Consider the following 19,671-nt stretch of genomic DNA (forward strand, 5'->3'; position numbering starts at 1 on the left):
ATCGTTACGGCAACGCCATAACAATTATGACATGGGTCTCATTGACTTTTTTGATGGGGATGCTAAAATTGAGTTGTGTGTCAAATTTCATATAATTTCGCAAAACTAAACATTTAACCTCCATATAAAATCTGTAGGGGGCGCTGTGGCGCCAAATGAATTTATTTCACTTCAAGTAGGTTTAGGGCAAAGAGTTTAACAACTGATTCTAATTTGACGCAATTCGGACTTTATCTGCGCAAACGGCAGAAATTTTAAATATGGGAGATTTCTGAAATTCTAGCTACAGTTTGCGGCTTCGCCGCACAGAGACCGTGAGAGGTATCAATGTAATTTGGATAACTTTTGATGTCCCACTCCTCAGTAGCATTTTCACCAAATTTCAGCTTTTTAGGGCCAACGCCCTGGGAGGAGTTCGTAAAAGTACGACGTTTGGAAAAACTCCGAAGTCATGTTTAGCCATTTTTGAAGCAATATGGCCGACATTTGGTTGGGCGGACGGCGTTGCAGTAATAATATTTTTTACTTCTCTTGTCACCATCTACCTCGGCGCCAAATTTCATGATTCTACGATCAGATTTTTTTTGGGTCATTTCCCATCTCTCAATGCATTTTTGGTACATTTGGGGGCGCTGACGCGCCAATTTTTTTGTTTTAGAAAAGGGAAATAGCCAGAATGTAGAGAGGCACGATTTTTAGAGGTGTGAACATTTTTGTGACTTTTCGTCAATGTTCACTGGGTGAAAAATAGGGGGGTTGGTCCCGAGAAGAAGAAAGAAGAAAGAAGAAAGAATTAAAGCCGCAAGCGGCATCCAACGGCCCTCGCGGGCCGCCGGCCTTCCGACTCTGCGCTTTTGACTTGATAAAGATGGCGCCCTTATTGTGTGTTGAATAAAAAAAGAACTTGACAGACGGCGACACATTGGACATGGCCAATCCAGTGCAAATCAACACAAGTGTCAGTCAAATTTGCTGCGCCGCCGCACAGAGACCGTAGCACTTGGAATAAAAATATGGATAACTTTTGATGCCGCGCTTGTGTAGATGATATTTCCCAAAGTAAAGCTTGATCGAGCTATTGCCCACGGAGGAGTTTGTTAAAGTGTGAAGCGTAAATGTGAACATTTCAAGGATTTGGCGTTTTTCCCATTTGTGACAGTATATTTGCAGCTCCACGGCTCAGAGACCGTACCACTTAATATCAAAATATGACTAACTTTTGATGCCCCGTTTGTGTAGATGATTTTCCCCAAATATGAGCTTGATCGGGCAATCGGCCTAGGAGGAGTTTGTAAAAGTGTGAAGCGTAAAAATGTGGTCATTTTAGAGATTTCGCTGTTTTCCCATTTCTGACATATATTTGCGGGTCCGCCACACAGAGACCGTAGCACTTAGAATCAAAATATGGGTAAGTTTTGATGGCCCGCTTGTGTAGATGATATTCTCCAAATATGAACTTGATCGGGCTATCGCCCTAGGAGGAGTTTGTTAAAGTGTGAAGTGTAAAAATGTGCTGATTTGAGCGATTCTACGATTTTCCCATAAGGATAACATGGGATGTTTCTGTCAACGCTACGGTTACGCCGTACAAAATATGACTTTGGCTCTCATACTTTTATGATCAGGATGGCAAATTAGAATTTTGTTCAAAATATCATGTCATTTGGAAAAACTCTATTGTTTATAGGCCACTCTGAAAGCCAAATAGTCAGAATTCTGGGAAACGTTTGCGGCTCTGTCGCACAGAGACCGTAAAAGTTATCCTTAAAATTTGGATAACTTTAGATGCCCCACTTGTCTAGAGGACGTACACCGATTTTGAGGTTCGTGGGCAAAACGCACTAGGAGGAGTTCGTTAAAGTGTGAAACATAAAAATGTGGATATTTGAGAGATTTTGCGGTTTTCCCATAGGGATAACATGGGAGGTTTATGTCATCGCTACGACTACGCCGTAAAAAATAAGGCATTTGTCTGATTGGCTTTTTTGATCGGGACGCCAAAATAGAATTTTGGGTAAAGTTTAGAACATTTTGGTAAAACTAATTTTTGACCTTCAATGTTAATTTAAAGGTCACTCTGTAGGGGGCGCTATCGCGCCCATTTCAATTTTGTCATCATAAACTGGTCCAAACTAGAAAGTTTAACAACTGATTCAAATTTGGTCCTAATCGGACTCGTTTTGATCAAATGGGAGCAGTTTTTAGATCTGCAATATTCCAAAATAAGTTGTCCAACTTTGCGGCTGCGCCGCACACAGACCGTGAAAGGTATCTCAAAAAATTGGATAACTTTAGATGCCCCACTTGTCCAGAGGACGTACGCCGATTTAGAAGTCGGTGGGCAAAACGCCCTAGGAGGAGTTCGTCAAAGTTTGACGTGAACAAAATGGCTAACACAGCGTGTTTTCATTTTCAAAGGAAGATGGCGGCCATAGGGTAAGTCTGGGGGCGTGGCCACAATGATTTTTTTTTTTGTCCTCACGAGAGGAATGCGTGTCCCGAATTTCGTAGCTTTACGACAAAGTTGACCTCGGGGCGTCTCCCATAGGCGCAATGTATTTTGACTTTTGTCGGTGGCGCTGTCGCGCCATTTTTTAACGAAAAACAAAATGGCCCAGAGAAAATCTAATTTTTCGCCGATTCTGAATTTTGGGCAAAGTTTGGTGAGTTTTTGAGCATGTTCAGGGGGTCAAATTAGAGATCAAAAAGCAGAAGAACAAGAAAAATTAAAGCCGCAAGCGGCATCCAACGGCCCTCGCGGGCCGCCGGCCTTCCGACTCTGCTCTCTGCATTTTACAGAGTTGGCGCTAACGCAATTGTCTAAGAACTAAGACAGTGACACATTGGACATGTTCAATGCTGTGCTTAACCAGTGCAAATTAACACAAATGTCGGTCAAATGTGCAGCTCCAGCGCACAGAGACCGTGACACTTGGAATAAAAATATGGATAACTTTTGATGCTCCGCTTGTGTAGATGATTCTCCCCAAATATGAACTTGATCGGGTAATTGCCCTAGGAGGAGTTTGTTAAAGTGTGAAGTGTAAAAATGTGGTCATTTTAGAGATTTTGCGGTTTCCCCATAGGGATAACATGGGATGTTTCTGTCATCGCTACGGCTACGCTTTACCAAATATGACTTTGGCTCCCATACTTTTAATTTGGGGATGGCAAATGAGAATTGTGTGCAAAATGTCATGTCATTTGGAAAAACTCTTGTTTATAGGCCACTCTGAAGGCCAAATAGTCCAAATTCTGCGAAAAGTTTGCGGCTCAGCTGCACAGAGACCGTAAATGTTATCTATAAAATTTGAATAACTTTAGATGCCCCACTTGTCTAGAGGAGGTACACCGATTTTGAGATTGGTGGGCAAACGCACTAGGAGGAGTTTGTTAAAGTGTGAAGCGTAAATGTAAACATTTCAAGGATTTGGCGTTTTTCCCATTTGTGACAGTATATTTGCAGCTCCACGGCACAGAGACCGTACCACTTAAAATCAAAATATGGATAACTTTTGATGCCCCGTTTGTGTAGATGATTTCCCCAAATATGAGTTTGATCTGACAATCGCCCTAGGAGGAGTTTGTTAAAGTGTGAAGCGTAAAAATGTGGTGATTTGAGCGATTTTCCCATAAGGATAACATGGGATGTTTCTGTCATCGCTACGGTTACGCCGTACAAAATATGACTTTGGCTCTCATACTTGTATGATCAGGATGACAAATTAGAATTTAGTGCAAAATGTCATGTCATTTGGAAAAACTATTGTTTATAGGCCACTCTGAAGGCCAAATAGTCAGAATTCTGGGAAACGTTTGCGGCTCCGTCGCACAGAGACCATAAAAGTTATCCTTAAAATTTGGATAACTTTAGATGCACCACTTGTCTAGAGGAGGTACACTGATTTTGAGGTTGGTGGGCAAAATGCACTAGGAGGACTTCGTTAAAGTGTAAAACATAAAAATGTGGTAATTTGAGAGATTTTGTGGTTTTCCCATAGGGATAACATGGGAGGTTTCTGTCATCGCTACGACTACGCCGTAAAAATTTAGGCATTTTTGTGATTGGCTTTTGTGATCGGGACGGCAAAATAGAATTTTGGGTAAAGTTTAGACAATTTTGGTAAAACTAATTTTTGACCTTCAATGTTAATTTAAAGGTCACTCTGTAGGGGGCGCTATCGCGGCCATTTCAATTTTGTCAGCCTTAACTGGTCCAAACTAGAAAGTTTAACAACTGATTCAAATTTGGTCCTAATCGGACAGGTTTTGATCAAATGGGAGCAATTTTTAGACCTGCAATATTCCAAAATAAGTTGCCCAACTTTGCGGCTGCGCCGCACACAGACCGTAAAAGGTATCTCAAAAATTGGATAACTTTAGATGCCCCACTTGTCCAGAGGACGTCCGCCGATTTTGAAGTCGGTGGGCAAAACGCCCTAGGAAGGAGTTCGTCAAAGTTTGACGTGAACAAAATGGCTAACACAGCGCGTTTTCATTTTCAAAGGAAGATGGCGGCCATAGTGTAAGTCTGGGGGCGTGGCCACAATATTTTTTTTTTTTTGTCCTCACGAGAGGAATCCGTGTCCCGAATTTTGTAGCTTTACGCCAAAGTTGACCTCGGGGCGTCTCCCATAGGCGCAATGTATTTTGACTTTTGTCGGTGGCGCTGTCGCGCCATTTTTTAACGGAAAAAAAATGGCCCAGAAAAAATAAAATTTTTCGCCGATTCTGAATTTTGGGCAAAGTTTGGTGAGTTTTTGAGCATGTTCAGGGGGTCGAATTAGAGATCAAAGCGCTGAAGAAGAACAAGAAAAATTAAAGCCGCAAGCGGCATCCAACGGCCCTCGCGGGCCGCCGGCCTTCCGACTCTGCTCTCTGCATTTTACAGAGATGGCGCTAACGCAATTGTCTAAGAACTAAGACAGCGACACATTGTACATGTACAATGCTGTGCTTAACCAGTGCAAATGAACACAAATGTCGGTCAAATGTGCAGCTCCAGCGCACAGAGACTGTGACACTTGGAATAAAAATATGGATAACTTTTGATGCTCCGCTTGTGTAGATTATTTTCCCAAAATATGAGCTTGATCGAGCTATTGCCCACAGAGGAGTTCATTAAAGTGTGAAGCGTAAATGTGAACATTTCACGGATTTGGCGTTTTTCCCATTTGTGACATATATTTGCGGCTCTACCGCACAGAGACCCTAGTACTTAAAATCAAAATATGGATAACTTTTGATGCCCCGCTTGTGTAGATGATTCTCCCCAAATATCAACTTGATCGGGCTTTCGCCCTAGGAGGAGTTTCTTAAAGTGTGAAGTGTAAAAATGTGGTCATTTTAGAGATTTTGCGGTTTCCCCATAGGGATAACATGGGATGTTTCTGTCATCGCTACGGCTACGCTGTACAAAATATGACTTTGGCTCTCATACTTTTATTTTGGGGATGGCAAAATGTCATGTCATTTGGAAAAACTCTATTGTTTATAGGCTACTCTGAAGGCCAAATAGTCAGAATTCTGGGAAACGTTTGCGGCTCCGTCGCACAGAGACCGTAAAAGTTATCCTTAAAATTTGGATAACTTTAGATGCCCCACTTGTCTAGAGGACGTACACCGATTTTGAGGTTGGTGGGCAAAACGCACTAGGAGGAGTTCGTTAAAGTGTGAAACATAAAAATGTGGTAATTTGAGAGATTTTGTGGTTTTCCCATAGGGATAACATGGTATGTTTCTGTCATCGTTACGACTACGCCGTAAAAATTAAGGCATTTGTCTGATTGGCTTTTGTGATCGGGACGGCAAAATAGAATTTTGGGTAAAGTTTAGACAATTTTGGTAAAACTAATTTTTGACCTTCAATGTTAATTTAAAGGTCACTCTGTAGGGGGCGCTATCGCGGCCATTTCAATTTTGTCAGCCTAAACTGGTCCAAACTAGATAGTTTAACAACTGATTCAAATTTGGTCCTAATCGGACTTGTTTTGATCAAATGGGAGCAATTTTTAGATCTACAATATTCCAAAATAAGTTGTCCAACTTTGCGGCTGCGCCTCACACAGACCGTAAAAGGTATCTCAAAAAATTGGATAACTTTAGATGCCCCACTTGTCCAGAGGACGTCCGCCGATTTTGAAGTTGGTGGGCAAAACGCCCTAGGAGGAGTTCGTCAAAGTTTGACGTGAACAAAATGGCTAACACAGCGTGTTTTCATTTTCAATGGAAGATGGCGGCCATAGGGTAAATCTGGGGGCGTGGCCACAATAATATTTTTTTTTTGTCCTCACGAGAGGAATGTGTGTTCCGAATTTCGTAGCTCTACGACAAAGTTGACCTCGGGGCGTCTCCCATAGGCGCAATGTATTTTGACTTTTGTCGGTGGCGCTGTCGCGCCATTTTTTAACGAAAAAAAAAATGGCCCAGAAAAAACAAAATTTTTCGCCGATTCTGAATTTTGGGCAAAGTTTGGTGAGTTTTTGAGCATGTTCAGGGGGTCAAATTAGAGTTCAAAGCAGAAGAACAAGAAAAATAATAATAAATATAGCCGCAAGCGGCAATGATCGGCCCTCGCCACGCCGCCGCCACACCGCCGCCACGCCGCAAGAGGAGGGGGCGCTAACGCGCCCCAATTGTTCTTTTATCACGCCTACTGCTGAATCTGTGACGCTGTCACATGTTCTCCCCTTTGTTTTACCATCAAAAAGCAATTTTATTTTGAATTCTTGGCAAAATGTGCGGCTTTGCCGCACAGACACCGTGACTCTTTGAATGAAAATGTGGATAACTTTTGATGGTCCTGAAGATGAGTCTCACCAAATTTCAGGTTAATAGGGCTGACGCCCTGGGAGGAGTTTGTGAAAGTCTAAAGTGTAAACATGTTCTGGCCCCATTGGAATAACATGGGAGGTTTCGGTCATCGTTACGGCAACGCCATAACAATTATGACATGGGTCTCATTGACTTTTTTGATGGGGATGCTAAAATTGAGTTATGTGTCAAATTTCATATAATTTCGCAAAACTAAACATTTAACCTCCATATAAAATCTGTAGGGGGCGCTGTGGCGCCAAATGAATTTATTTCACTTCAAGTAGGTTTAGGGCAAAGAGTTTAACAACTGATTCTAATTTGACGCAATTCGGACTTTATCTGCGCAAACGGCAGAAATTTTAAATATGGGAGATTTCTGAAATTTTAGTTACAGTTTGCGGCTTCGCCGCACAGAGACCGTGAGAGGTATCAATGTAATTTGGATAACTTTTGATGTCCCACTCCTCAGTAGCATTTTCACCAAATTTCAGCTTTTTAGGGCCAACGCCCTGGGAGGAGTTCGTAAAAGTACGACGTTTGGAAAGACTCCGAAGTCATGTTTAGCCATTTTTGAAGCAATATGGCCGACATTTGGTTCGGGGGACGGCGTTGCCGTAATAATATTTTTTACTTCTCTTGTCACCATCTACCTCTGCGCCAAATTTCATGATTCTACGATCAGATTTTTTTTGGGTCATTTCCCATCTCTCAATGCATTTTTGGTACATTTGGTGGCGCTGACGTGCCAATTTTTTTTATTTTAGAAAAGGGAAATAGCCAGAATGTAGAGAGGCACGATTTTTAGAGGTGTGCAAATTTTTGTGACTTTTCGTCAATGTTCACTGGGTGAAAAATAGGGGGGTTGGTCCCGAGAAGAAGAAGAAAGAAAGAAAGAAAGAAAGAAAGAATAATATTCCGATGCGAAAACAATGTTTCCCATTTTTCAAATATCATAAACTATACATTTTCGGAAAGCGCTCGCGCTTTCCTACCTCATGGTGTGGGTCCCTGGTCACTGACGGGTACTTTCGATAATTTTGAGTGGGCTCCGCCCACTTTGTGTTTTTGGCCCTCTATACAGTAATAATGTTCAATTTTTGCATTACATGCTTATATGCACGGAACATGCAAGAGATGGGGAACGTATTCGTGAGCTACTTAGCGCAAATGAGTGCTTTATATGGGGATGACGACCGCTTCGCGGTCGTCATCCCAATGTAAAGTGCTCGTTTAGTGCGAACTTTTGCACGGGCTTCGCCCGTTTACAACGGTAATGTTCCATTTTCCTACAACTAATTAGTATGCACGGGGCGTGCATGAGTGGAGGAGTGCGTTAGTGAGTGTTTGGAAGTGGGCGAGCGCTTCGCGCTCGATTTCGTGCGCACTACGTGCGCACTTTCGCAGCCGTGCTTCGCACGGCCTTACGAGATTAATAGGCCTCTCGCCAGCTTGTGGCGCTCGGGCCTAATAATAATATTTTTAGCAAAAACAATATAGCCGTTTCCACCATAACAACAAATTATACATCGTTTGAAAGCTCTAAGCCTTCCCGATGCCGCCATGGGGTGGAATCATCATTACGAGCGCTTACGCGCTCGTCACTCCCTATTCCGTCGGGATGCCCCGCCCACTCCCCATAGACTTCCATTGATTTGAGCAGACACAAGCATGGCCCATGCCTGCGGCATGGATTCTCGCGTACGGGACGATGCCAGGAGGGTTTTTGGAGGAATGCAGCGCTTCGCGCTGCTGTTGTCAACAATTAGTGAATGGGCTACGCCCATTCACTAATTGTTGACTATTTCTGTCATAGCAGGAGTAAGTATGCATGATCCATGCCTTCGGCATGGGCTAGTTCACTGTACTTGCCAGGGGCGACGGGGTACCAAACATGCGGGCACAGCCCGCATGTTTGGTCGAACAGTTGCAACGCTGCCTTCGGCAGCGTTGCGGGAGCAATAGGCCCTCCGCCCTGCTGGGGCTCGGGCCTAATAATAAAAAAAATAAGATAAGATAAGATAAGATAAGATAATCCTTTATTGTCCCACATAATAATATTTTTAGCAAAAACAATATAGCCGTTTCCACTATAACAACAAATTATACATTGTTTGAAAGCTCTAAGCCTTCCCGATGCCGCCATGGGGTGGAATCATCATTACGAGCGCTTACGCGCTCGTCACTCCCTATTCCGTCGGGATGCCCCGCCCACTCCCCATAGACTTCCATTGATTTGAGCAGATACAAGCATGGCCCATGCCTGCGGCATGGATTCTCGCGTACGGGACCATGCCAGGAGGGTTTTTGGAGGAATGCAGCGCTTCGCGCTGCTGTTGTCAACAATTAGTGAATGGGCTACGCCCATTCACTAATTGTTGACTATTTCTGTCATAGCAGGAGTAAGTATGCATGATCCATGCCTTCGGCATGGGCTAGTTCACTGTACTTGCCAGGGGCGACGGGGTACCAAACATGCGGGCTGCGCCCGCATGTTTGGTCGCTGCGTTCGGCAGCGTTGCGGGAGCAATAGGCCCTCCGCCCTGCTGGGGCTCGGGCCTAATAATATTCCGATGCGAAAACAATGTTTCCCATTTTACAAATATCATAAACTATACATTTTCGGAATATGTACCATTACCTCATGGTGTGGGTCCCTGGTCACTGACGGGTACTTTCGTTAATTTTGAGTGGGCTCCGCCCACTTTGTGTTTTTGGCCCTCTATACAGTAATAATGTTCAATTTTTGCATTACATGCTTATATGCACGGAACATGCAAGAGATGGGGAACGTATTCGTGAGCTACTTAGCGCAAATGAGTGCTTTATATGGGGATCTCAATGTAAAGTGCTCGTTTAGTGCGCACTTTTGATTTGATTTGATTTTGCACGGGCTTCGCCCGTTTACAACGGTAATGTTCCATTTTCCTACTACTAATTAGTATGCACGGGGCGTGCATGAGTGAAGGAATGCGTTAGTGAGTGTTTGGAAGTGGGCGAGCGCTTCGCGCTCGATTTCGTGCGCACTACGTGCGCACTTTCGCAGCCGTGCTTCGCACGGCCTTACGAGATTGATAGGCCTCTCACCAGTTTGTGGCGCTCGGGCCTAATTACCCACCTATCAACCCACTTGTAAAATGTTGGGTCGGGTTCCAGCAAATATACAATTTATTTGGTGCAACCTGGTAAAAAATCCTCAAAATGTTGCTTGTGACAGGTTTTAGTCGGAACAGGCTTCAATAAATGATCTTTTCTTTTCCAGGACAGAGAAAAGCTGCTCAGAAAGAAAAGGCATAAAAGAAGCTCCAGGCCGATCAAGGTAAACGTTTGTCCTCTTGTGTTTTTGTACAGATTATAACGACCTCTGTAATGACCTCTTCCCACAGAGACATATTGTCGTGGACACGTTCTTCGGCTACGACGAGGAGTCCATGGACTCCGAGACCTCGTCCGTGGCCTCGTTTCGGATGGACCGGACCCCAGCCACTCCGGACGAGGACATAGAAGACGTAAGTGACCAAACCCCCTTTGGCTTCATGTGTACACCGACTCTGTTCATGTATGTGAAAGTTAGACAATCAAACTAACAATAACTGATGCTTTTGTGCGTTTTACCTTATTTTTCCTGCTTGATTTTGAAGTATTATAAGAGACAAATCACTTTTCTTTACGTAATAATGTCTTCATGTCTACGTAAGTAAAAGAGGTTGAGAAAAATAAGTTATCTATTCGCTTCGTTTAGAATATTGGAGAAAAAAAAACCACAAGAATGACAATAATAATGATGTATTATTTGTTCAAGACCTGCTACTAATACTGTGGTAAACAGGCCATATTTTAGCAAAAGTTCAGTAACATAACATAAGAGGCAAAATGAAAGCCAGTAAGAGTTCATACACGTTCTTTTATATGAAAATACTCGACATTACGACTTATAAAACTTGATTCTTTGGTGTTTTTGGCCTTCGTTTTGTTCATAGAGCTGTCATTTCGCTCAAATTGCTAACTTTAAACGGCAAAATGTCTAAAAGTAGCTTCTCTGTTATTGTTCCGACTGGACAGAGCTTAGCTAGCTTGTGTGCTAACGGCAGGGGGAGATTAAGGACACTCCAACTCGCCGCTCAACGCTTATTTCCCCCAACAAATGGACTGGGAAACATCTTATTTAGGGAAAAAACGGGTATTCAGTTGGATTACGTTTGATCCCAAAGTCTGTATCAGTGATGAATGGGATGTAGCTCCGGCGTTCCTGTTGTTTACCTGGTTTACTTCTACAGTTAACTTGATTTTCTTTATTTAGATGTCGAGTATAAACTAAATATTGTCGCTGTAGACTTTTCTATTCGTGATTAGACCATTTCACATTTTAGTTTGGCGCTCCCACAGGAGAAAATGTCATCTCTCACCATCGTTTCTCATGCGACTTTGCCACTCTTCATGTTTCGATATGACGCATTAACCTCTGTGCGAGGCAAAAACAGCCCTGCACTAACCTTTGACCTCCTCGTTTGTCAATGACCCAGGCCGTGGCGAACGAGGAGTCGGAGCTGCGTTTCCGTCAGCTGACCCGCGAGTACCAGGCCCTGCAGCGCGCCTACGCTCTGCTGCAGGAGCAGAAGGGCGGCATGCTGGACGCCGAGATGGAGGCCAAGGCCAGTGCACCAACCATAACTTTGTTCTGTTCCAACTGTAGCGCTTTGAACCATATGAACCGCTACGTCATCGACTTTTGATTTTGATCCGCGCAAGTGAACGAAGACGAGCTAAAGAGGACATAAGCGTGAATAAAAACAATAATTACTGTACTTTCCGGACTGTAAATCGCTCCGGAGTAGAAGTCGCATCAGCCAAAAAAAAGCCAATAAATAAATAATAAAGTCCAATAAAAGACCAAGAACAGACATTTCATCTGTAAATGCAGTTTAAAACAATAACAGATGAGAGAACATGGTGAATAGGTGTACGTATGCTAACGCTAACACCTTCAGCTATATGACGTATGCTAACGCTAACACCTTCAGCTATATGACGTATGCTTACGCTAACACCTTCAGCTATATGACGTATGCTAACGCTAACACCTTCAGCTACATGACGTATGCTAACGCTAACACCTTCAGCTACATGACGTATGCTAACACGTTCAGCTACATGACGTATGCTAATGCTAACACCTTCAGCTATATGACGTATGCTAACGCTAACACCTTCAGCTATATAACGTATGCTAACGCTAACACCTTCAGCTACATGACGTATGCTAACGCTAACACCTTCAGCTACATGACGTATGCTAACGCTAACACCTTCAGCTACATGACGTATGCTAACGCTAACACCTTCAGCTACATGACGTATGCTAACGCTAACACCTTCAGCTACATGACGTATGCTAACGCTAACACCTTCAGCTACATGACGTATGCTAACGCTAACACCTTCAGCTACATGACGTATGCTAACGCTAACACCTTCAGCTACATGACGTGTGCTAATGCTAACACTTTCAGCTACATGACGTATGCTAACGCTAACACCTTCAGCTACATGACGTATGCTAATGCTAACACCTTCAGCTACATGAGGCACAGACAGAACTGTGGTAAGTGTCTGGTATGTTAGCGTAACATATGAACAGTTATTCAGATAACTATAGCATAAAGAACATGCTAACACGTTTACCAAAGCATCAGTTTGACCCCAAATCACTAAATCCACTGAATTCTTCTTCCTCTGTGTCACTTCTAAACAACTCCACAAACTCCAGAGGAAGATAAGATAAGATAATCCTTTATTGTCCCACATGGGGAAATTCCATTGATGCAACGCAGGTAGATACAGAGGTAGATACAGAAGAAAAGAACAAATAACTTATAGGAAGTTTGAAAAACAGAAGTGCAGCTTCTTCTTCTGTGTCGCTCAGAGCCTAGAGCGCCCTCTTGTGGTTGCCAGTGTGAAAATAACAAATAATATCGTATATAAGTCTCTCCGGCCAAAACTATGAAAAAGGGTGAGACTTAAAGTCCAGGAAGTACGGTACGTTTGAATATAGTCATACAACATGGTTATTTAAGGTCTTCCTACAAGAACAAAGACTGGGAAAAAGCGTTAATTCATTTGTAAATTTGATCTTGTTTTGAGTATATTTTGATTGTCTTAAAATAAGTTTTTCTTTTGTTGCCAAATCTTATTTTAAGAAAGTGAAAATATACTAAAATCAAGATAAATACTACTTGATTCAATCAAATAAAATGTTTTCCAGTTTGTACAATATTCATTTTTAGTTATGAGTTTGTGAAGTAATCATTTTCTATTGATGTTTTTAGGCTCAAGATCAAATCAAAGCGGAAGTTCTCAGGTACAAAGCCAAAATAGAGGATTTGGAAAAAGAGCTCGCTCACAAGGGACAGGTACGAAACAGCGTGATAAAACAAATACAAATACTCTGGACCACTCTTCTGTTTACATATTACCCATATTTATGTACTTTATGTATTAAAGTATCGTTATTTGAGACTGCGCAGAGATGGGTAGTACATTTACTTAGTCACTTTTACTGGGAACACTTTAAAATAAGATTCCTGTAAACAATTTCCGTGATTATAAGGCATTCACAAGTATTTATCACATTTATCTATCACTATTAATGCTCTTACAAATTATTAATTGACGCAAAAAAAAATTTGTGTATTATAAGTATCTACAAAATAGCAAAAGCTTATTAATGCCTTATAAATAGTTTACCAACGGAACTTTATTTGAATGCGTTGGGTAACTTTTCTTGCATTTTGTTTGAAGTAACAGTACTCTTACTTGCACCACTACTTTTAGTTGTGTCATATATTATTTTTCATAACTTGATATTGTCGGTGTAATCCCTCATTTGTCCAGGCGTGTGCAGAAGCTTTTTCTACTATAACTTGATATTGCATGTATTCAAACACTGACTTAAACTGTCTGTGTTTCGTTGGCAGGACTCCAAATGGGTGGAGGAGAGGCAGCGCTTTCTGCAGAGGAACCAGGAGATACTCGATAAGGTTTGGGATCAGCAGTCACACTTGTCCGTTTAAACGAGAGTTTCAAATACTCCGACCGGAGCATTGTGTCGCATCGTCGTCTCTTTGCTCTTCGAAAGTCGTTTATCACAACCGAGCGCGAGCAGCGAATGGTGAACGCGATGCAGGGAACGACAACGAAAAGGTCCGGGAGAGCGCTGCAACCGAAAGAATAAAGTCATGGAATCTGCATCGGCTCTTGTCCATTTGTCCGCGCTTCGGTTTTGAGTCATAAACTGAACAGACGTCGTTCCGAGCGCGTTTCGAAGTACGTTTTTGCACAATTTTGGCCCGTGATGTTTGCTCTCGCTCCACTCACGTGATCGTTCCTGAGGCTCGCCGTTCACAAAAAGCCACAGGGCCACGTTACACGCTGCCAGAGACGTTGCTTGGCGCAAAAAAATGCATAATAGAGAAGAAGAAAACATACATAAGTCGCATCCCGGGCAAAACTATGAAACAAGGTGCGACTTATAGTCTGGAAAATACGGTAATAGAGAAGAAAAAAACATATATAAGTTGCCCTGGAGTATGAAATGCAGTTGCAAGTGTGAAAATGACAAATAATATCACATATAAGTCGCTCCGGAGTATAAGTATAAGTATATAAGTATAAATATAAGTATAAGTCGCACCCCGGCCAAAGCTAAGAAAAAAGGTGCGACTTATAGTGTGGAAAATACGGTAATTGGTTCACTAGTCGACATTCCTTTGTGATTGATTATGCAATGTACATTAATTACGCCCTTGAAATAAGTTTTTGGCACAATTTTGGCCTTTAATGTACAAAAAAAAGGACCGTTCAGGAACCGGTATCGTAAAGCAGGTATCGTTAAAGTGCTAGTATCGAAAAGCTAACCTGCCCGGTCCAAATCTGATGTAAAGCGATTTGATTTAGGGCTCAACAACTTTTATTTTTACTTACCATATTTTCCGGACTATAAGTCGCACCAGCCCAAAAATTCATAATATAGAAGAAAAAAAACATACATAAGTTGCACTGGAGTATGAAATGCGGTTGCAAGTGTGAATATAACAAATAATATCACATATAAGTCGCTCCGGAGTACAAGTATATAAGTATAAATATAAGTATTTGTCGCACCCCGGCCAAAACTATGAAAAAAGGTGCAACTTATAGTCCGGAAAATACGGTACTTCTTTCAACAGAGCAGAGTTATAATGCAGAGTGAGTGAGTTTACAGAGCGATCACGGTTCAGCCCATGAAAGAGGCTATAAAGGCTCTAAAACTGAAATTAATTGCAAACTGCGCTAATGAAATGGAAACGGATAAAACTCAATTAACAAACTGTAAAAGATCCTGCGCTTGATTCTTTTACTGTCGGGAAAAACGTGAAAAGCGCAACTACCGTTGCCGTCCACAGATAACGTTCACTCTCCTAATGCTAAACATGCTAAAATCCAACATGCTAAAAAGAGTTTTTATTGGCGCTTTTATTTTCATTCTATTCATTTTCTTATTTTTTCCAAACACTTGGTCCAAAGACAAAGTCCAAAACGAACCCTTTTGGTCTAAAGTCGGTAACGTTCCAGAGGGAGCGAGTTTTGCCGTCACGTTAGCATTTCATTAGCTAACGGCGCACTTCCTGTTTCCCCGGACGATCAGACGTTTAGAATTAGACGCAGACAGCACACGTCGGTCTCATTTTGACCCCGAGAGCTGCTTTACAACATCTCTGTTCTGGGATTTTAATATAGTACACGAAAAAAAAACACTAAATTTGATTGTACACATCTATACATATGTAGATTATACTATACATATAGTCAATATATTTGGTCTATACTTGTATTTAGATGGTGGGATATGGGAATACAAATATTGAACAAATACTCCAAACTTTATTATTTATTTTCTTATTTATCTGGTCCTAAATTGAGCCCATTTTCAGTCCTGATGTGAATAATAATAATAATAATAATAATAACTTTTATTTATATAGCGCTTTTCAGTGACCCAAAGACGCTGAACATAATAAAAAAGGGGGGGGTATTTACAGACAGGGGGGACAACACGTACAGAACACATTAATATACAGATAAAATGAACAAGACAGAAGAAGTAGAGAGAAAAAGATGGGGATGTAACAGGGGGTAGAAGAGTAGGCAATGGGGTAGAGGAGGCTAGGGGTAGGGGAGGTCATAGGCTTGGGTGAAGAGGTATGTTTTTAGGCGGGATTTGAATGTTGTGAGTGAGGGAGAGTGGGACATGGGGGGAGGGAGTTCCAGAGTCGGGGTGCTGTTCGGGAGAATGCTCTGTCGCCAAAAGTTTTGAGTCGGGATGTTGGTGCAGTCAGGGTGAGAGAGGAGGAGGATCGGAGAGCTCGGGTGGGGCGGTGGGGGATGAGGAGGTCAGACAGGTAGGGGGGGGCAAGGTGGTGAAGAGCTTTGAAGGTGAGGAGGAGTATTTTAAAGTTGATGCGCTGCTTGATGGGGAGCCAGTGGAGAGAGCGGAGAACGGGAGTGATGTGATCACGGGACCGGGTGTGGGTGAGGAGGCGGGCAGCGGAGTTTTGGACCATTTGGAGTCTGTGGAGGGAATGGGAGGAGATGCCAGTGAGGAGGGAGTTGCAGTAGTCAAGGCGGCTTTGATCTAGTCCACTTTTAGTTCCTGGTTCAGTCCTGGTTCCGTCCCAATTTCGACGTGCGTAAAGTGTAACACGTTAAAAAAAAACATAATCGTGCCACCAAATCCAGCTTTTATATTGGGCCATGTCACCTTGGAGTGTCCTAAAAGTTGCCAGATAAATTGAAGGTATTGTTTGATTGTCATTCTTGTTGTTGTGGGTTTTAGCTGGACAAGATGGAGTCGGAGTCCAGTCGCGTTCAGCTGGAGCTTCAGGACTCCAGAGACCAGAACGAGCTGCTGGAGTTCAGGATCCTGGAGCTGGAGGTAAACGCAAAGAAAGAACACGTAAATGATCCAAACCTACGCAATACATACACCGTGTTATGCAATATAAGGCGTGCTTTTGTTCCTCTGTAGGCTCCAGAATCATTCTAAGGCCCAAAAATATCTGCGACACGAGCCCTTATGAATTCAGATTCACGTTAAACACGACTAGAAATGTACTTTTTTATTTTATTTGGCAAATTCTGTTCAAATGTCGGGCAGTTTTAGGTCAAATATGCAAGTTATAAATGACTTTAGCCATTGCCAGAACATTACACCAAAAAACGTTACACAGACATTTCAAGTAGGACTTTATGTTGGAGTAACTCTTTTTTACCGTATTCTCCGCACTATAAGGCGCACTGGATTATAAGGCGCACTGTCAATAAATGGTCTATATTTGATCATTTTTTCATATGTAAGGCGCATTAAGCGAAACAAAACGTGTACCACACACAATCGGAATAAACAACCAGAATAAATCCATATATAAGGCGCACTAAAGGCTTTTAGGTGTGCCTTATAGTACGGAAAATACGGTACATAGTAAGCCTATTTTTATTTGTATCCCATTGTAGATTTGTTTTTCTTTAACGCTTTTTGATTTTATATAGGTTGTTTTATCATTGTTTTATGTCGCAATGAATCGGCAATAAAACTTTTTCTGACTCTGATCGCGAGTAACGCCCTGAGCAGACGTTTATCGGGTTCATAACGCGCACACGTCATCTTCATATCGACCATCGTTTGCAGAGAACACGTCGTTCCCGGTGGCGGCTCGTCCGAGGGTTACTGTATAATGTATGTCCTTTGTGAGAGACTCTGGCGCACTGCAGAGGCTGAGAGAGACAGACGAGGCGCCCCCCAGTGAGCAGACGGAGGAAGTGCACTAAACTGTGAAATATGTAGGAAGGAGAGCGTTATATGTAGGAACCACCGCTGTATAAATGATCCAAGATCGCATCGACTTGCATTGAAAACACTCGAATGGAAGAGCCACACTCATCGGTCGTAACTCGTCTCTTTTTTTGTTTGCAGGAGCGTGAAAGGCGTTCTCCTCCCTTCAACCATTTTAAGATGCACCCGTTTTCTGAAGGAGTCAGCGCTCTCCAGATCTACTGCATGAAGGAAGGCGTCAAGGTAAAGTCCACGTCACCAAGGTGCATTTAGGGAGACGTCGTTTCCCCGCTGACGCTAAAGTGAAACGTCATTTTAGCACATATATTCATTTTAACTCATATACTGAAATTGGAACGATACAGAGAAGATTATTATGGCCCCTGTGCGAGGATGACACGCAAATGTGTGAGCAAAAAAACGCCAATATTTTACAACAATTCACCAAGTGTCATATTGAGACTTTTTAAATACATTATCAACCGAATAAATGCTGAAATATGGTCACTGAACGCGTCCAGAGAATAAAATGTAGTATTGATATTATGATTTCTGGCATTTTGATTGAATAATGCACCTGTATTTGTTATAAATGGTCTTTTCAAATGTGTTTTAGGGTCTGTATAATCCAGATAACTTCACAAATTAAACAGTTCGGTTCTTCTGCTTTTTAAAAATAAAGCCAGCGTTTTCAGTCGCTGAACACGTGACAGGACAAGCGTCAAAGGAATTGTGCTCAAAGTATAACATTGCAGTCAATAGAAAAGAACAGCGCGGAACGGGTACGAGAGTGGGGAAGGACATCGCATCAAACTGTCAGAGTCAAACTCCTGATGCTGTGGGACGCTCACAGGGAGTGCAGCGTAACGAGCCTCAGTACTGCCCTCTGGAGGCCCCTGCGGATCGAAGGGCCCCAAACGACTGCTTGTCTTTGCCTGTCGGGCAGCGCCGCCTCTGGTTGTGAAATCCTCCATTCACTTCACTCACAGTTGCACCATTTACTCTACTCCGTAATCAACTTCAGTATTTATAATTACTTCTATGCTAGTGCTATATTGTGACCTCAATAATCACAAGTGTCAAATAACCAAATCATCTTTTCTTTTGCGCTTGAATTGACCCTGTTTTCTTTCTTCCAGGACGTTTGCATACCAGACTTAATCAAGCTTCTGGACATACTCGGAGACAACGGGGTGAGACATCGGACACACGAAGGTTGTATTTTCTACTCGAGTATCTTATTCTTATTCTGTCTTTTTCTTTTCGTTTTGCAGAATTTAAGAAACGAGGAGCAGGTCGCCATCATCCAAGCGAGTACGGTGCTGTCGTTGGCAGAAAAGGTGCTCGTGCCCAGTTCGATCGCTCTTTCCAAAGCGTTTGTGGCGCGGTTAAAGTGAACAATGTGAAATGTGTCGCCCTCTAGTGGATCCAGCAGATCGAAGGGACGGAGGCTGCGCTTCACCAGAAAATGGTGGATCTAGAGATTGAAATGGTTGGTAATTCTTGTAGAGTTTTGCACGTTTGTGATGTAATAATCGCCTTTTTGTTGAATGCAACTGGAAACAACCTGTAACAAAAAAACATCTATTGATCGTTTCAGTGATTGAGACGTTCAGAAAACCTCTTTAGTGTGATATACTGATGTTTTAATTAAAGAATGTTCCACAGTATAGTAGAAATATCTGAAATATCTGAAAAGTAGAGAAATATGAAACGTTCCACTTGGGAGACTTTTTTGGCACAATTTACCGCAAAGACATTTTTCTGACCCTTTTGATGATAAGTCAACAAAATGTGTAAGTTTCATATAATAAATCTTGTGTATTCTGCTGCGTTCGTGATGTCCTCGGGAACTAACGCTGATTTGTCTGTTTGTCTTAATCATTTGAGCTATTTTGACTAAACATTACATTCAGGGGTTTTTTTTATTAGAGAAACAGATTTGTGCAAAAAGACAGTTTAATTCAACACGCTGAAGTGAAAATAGAAGG

At 42.2% G+C, this 19,671-nt stretch overlaps 1 protein-coding gene and 1 non-coding gene across 2 annotated transcripts in view; both read left to right on the forward strand.

Moving 5' to 3' along the window:
* The window catches only part of jakmip2 (janus kinase and microtubule interacting protein 2), a 62,545-nt gene that overhangs the window by 34,697 nt on the left and 8,177 nt on the right, over positions 1-19,671 (forward strand). Inside the window, exons 9-18 of the mRNA XM_072445681.1 lie at positions 10,076-10,132; positions 10,200-10,322; positions 11,337-11,465; positions 13,140-13,223; positions 13,788-13,850; positions 16,685-16,783; positions 17,822-17,923; positions 18,820-18,873; positions 18,955-19,020; positions 19,104-19,172. Coding sequence (XP_072301782.1) covers positions 10,076-10,132; positions 10,200-10,322; positions 11,337-11,465; positions 13,140-13,223; positions 13,788-13,850; positions 16,685-16,783; positions 17,822-17,923; positions 18,820-18,873; positions 18,955-19,020; positions 19,104-19,172 — 846 coding nt within the window. The remainder of the gene's footprint in view (positions 1-10,075; positions 10,133-10,199; positions 10,323-11,336; positions 11,466-13,139; positions 13,224-13,787; positions 13,851-16,684; positions 16,784-17,821; positions 17,924-18,819; positions 18,874-18,954; positions 19,021-19,103; positions 19,173-19,671) is intronic.
* On the forward strand, positions 18,005-18,113 carry LOC140361293 (U6 spliceosomal RNA). The gene has a single exon (XR_011926972.1). It is a non-coding gene; the product is annotated as a U6 spliceosomal RNA (small nuclear RNA).

This window comes from Eucyclogobius newberryi, unplaced genomic scaffold, assembly GCF_026437365.1.
Source record: "Eucyclogobius newberryi isolate DKJ021-1_F unplaced genomic scaffold, fEucNew1.0.hap1 SCAF_15, whole genome shotgun sequence".
NCBI lineage: Eukaryota > Metazoa > Chordata > Actinopteri > Gobiiformes > Gobiidae > Eucyclogobius > Eucyclogobius newberryi.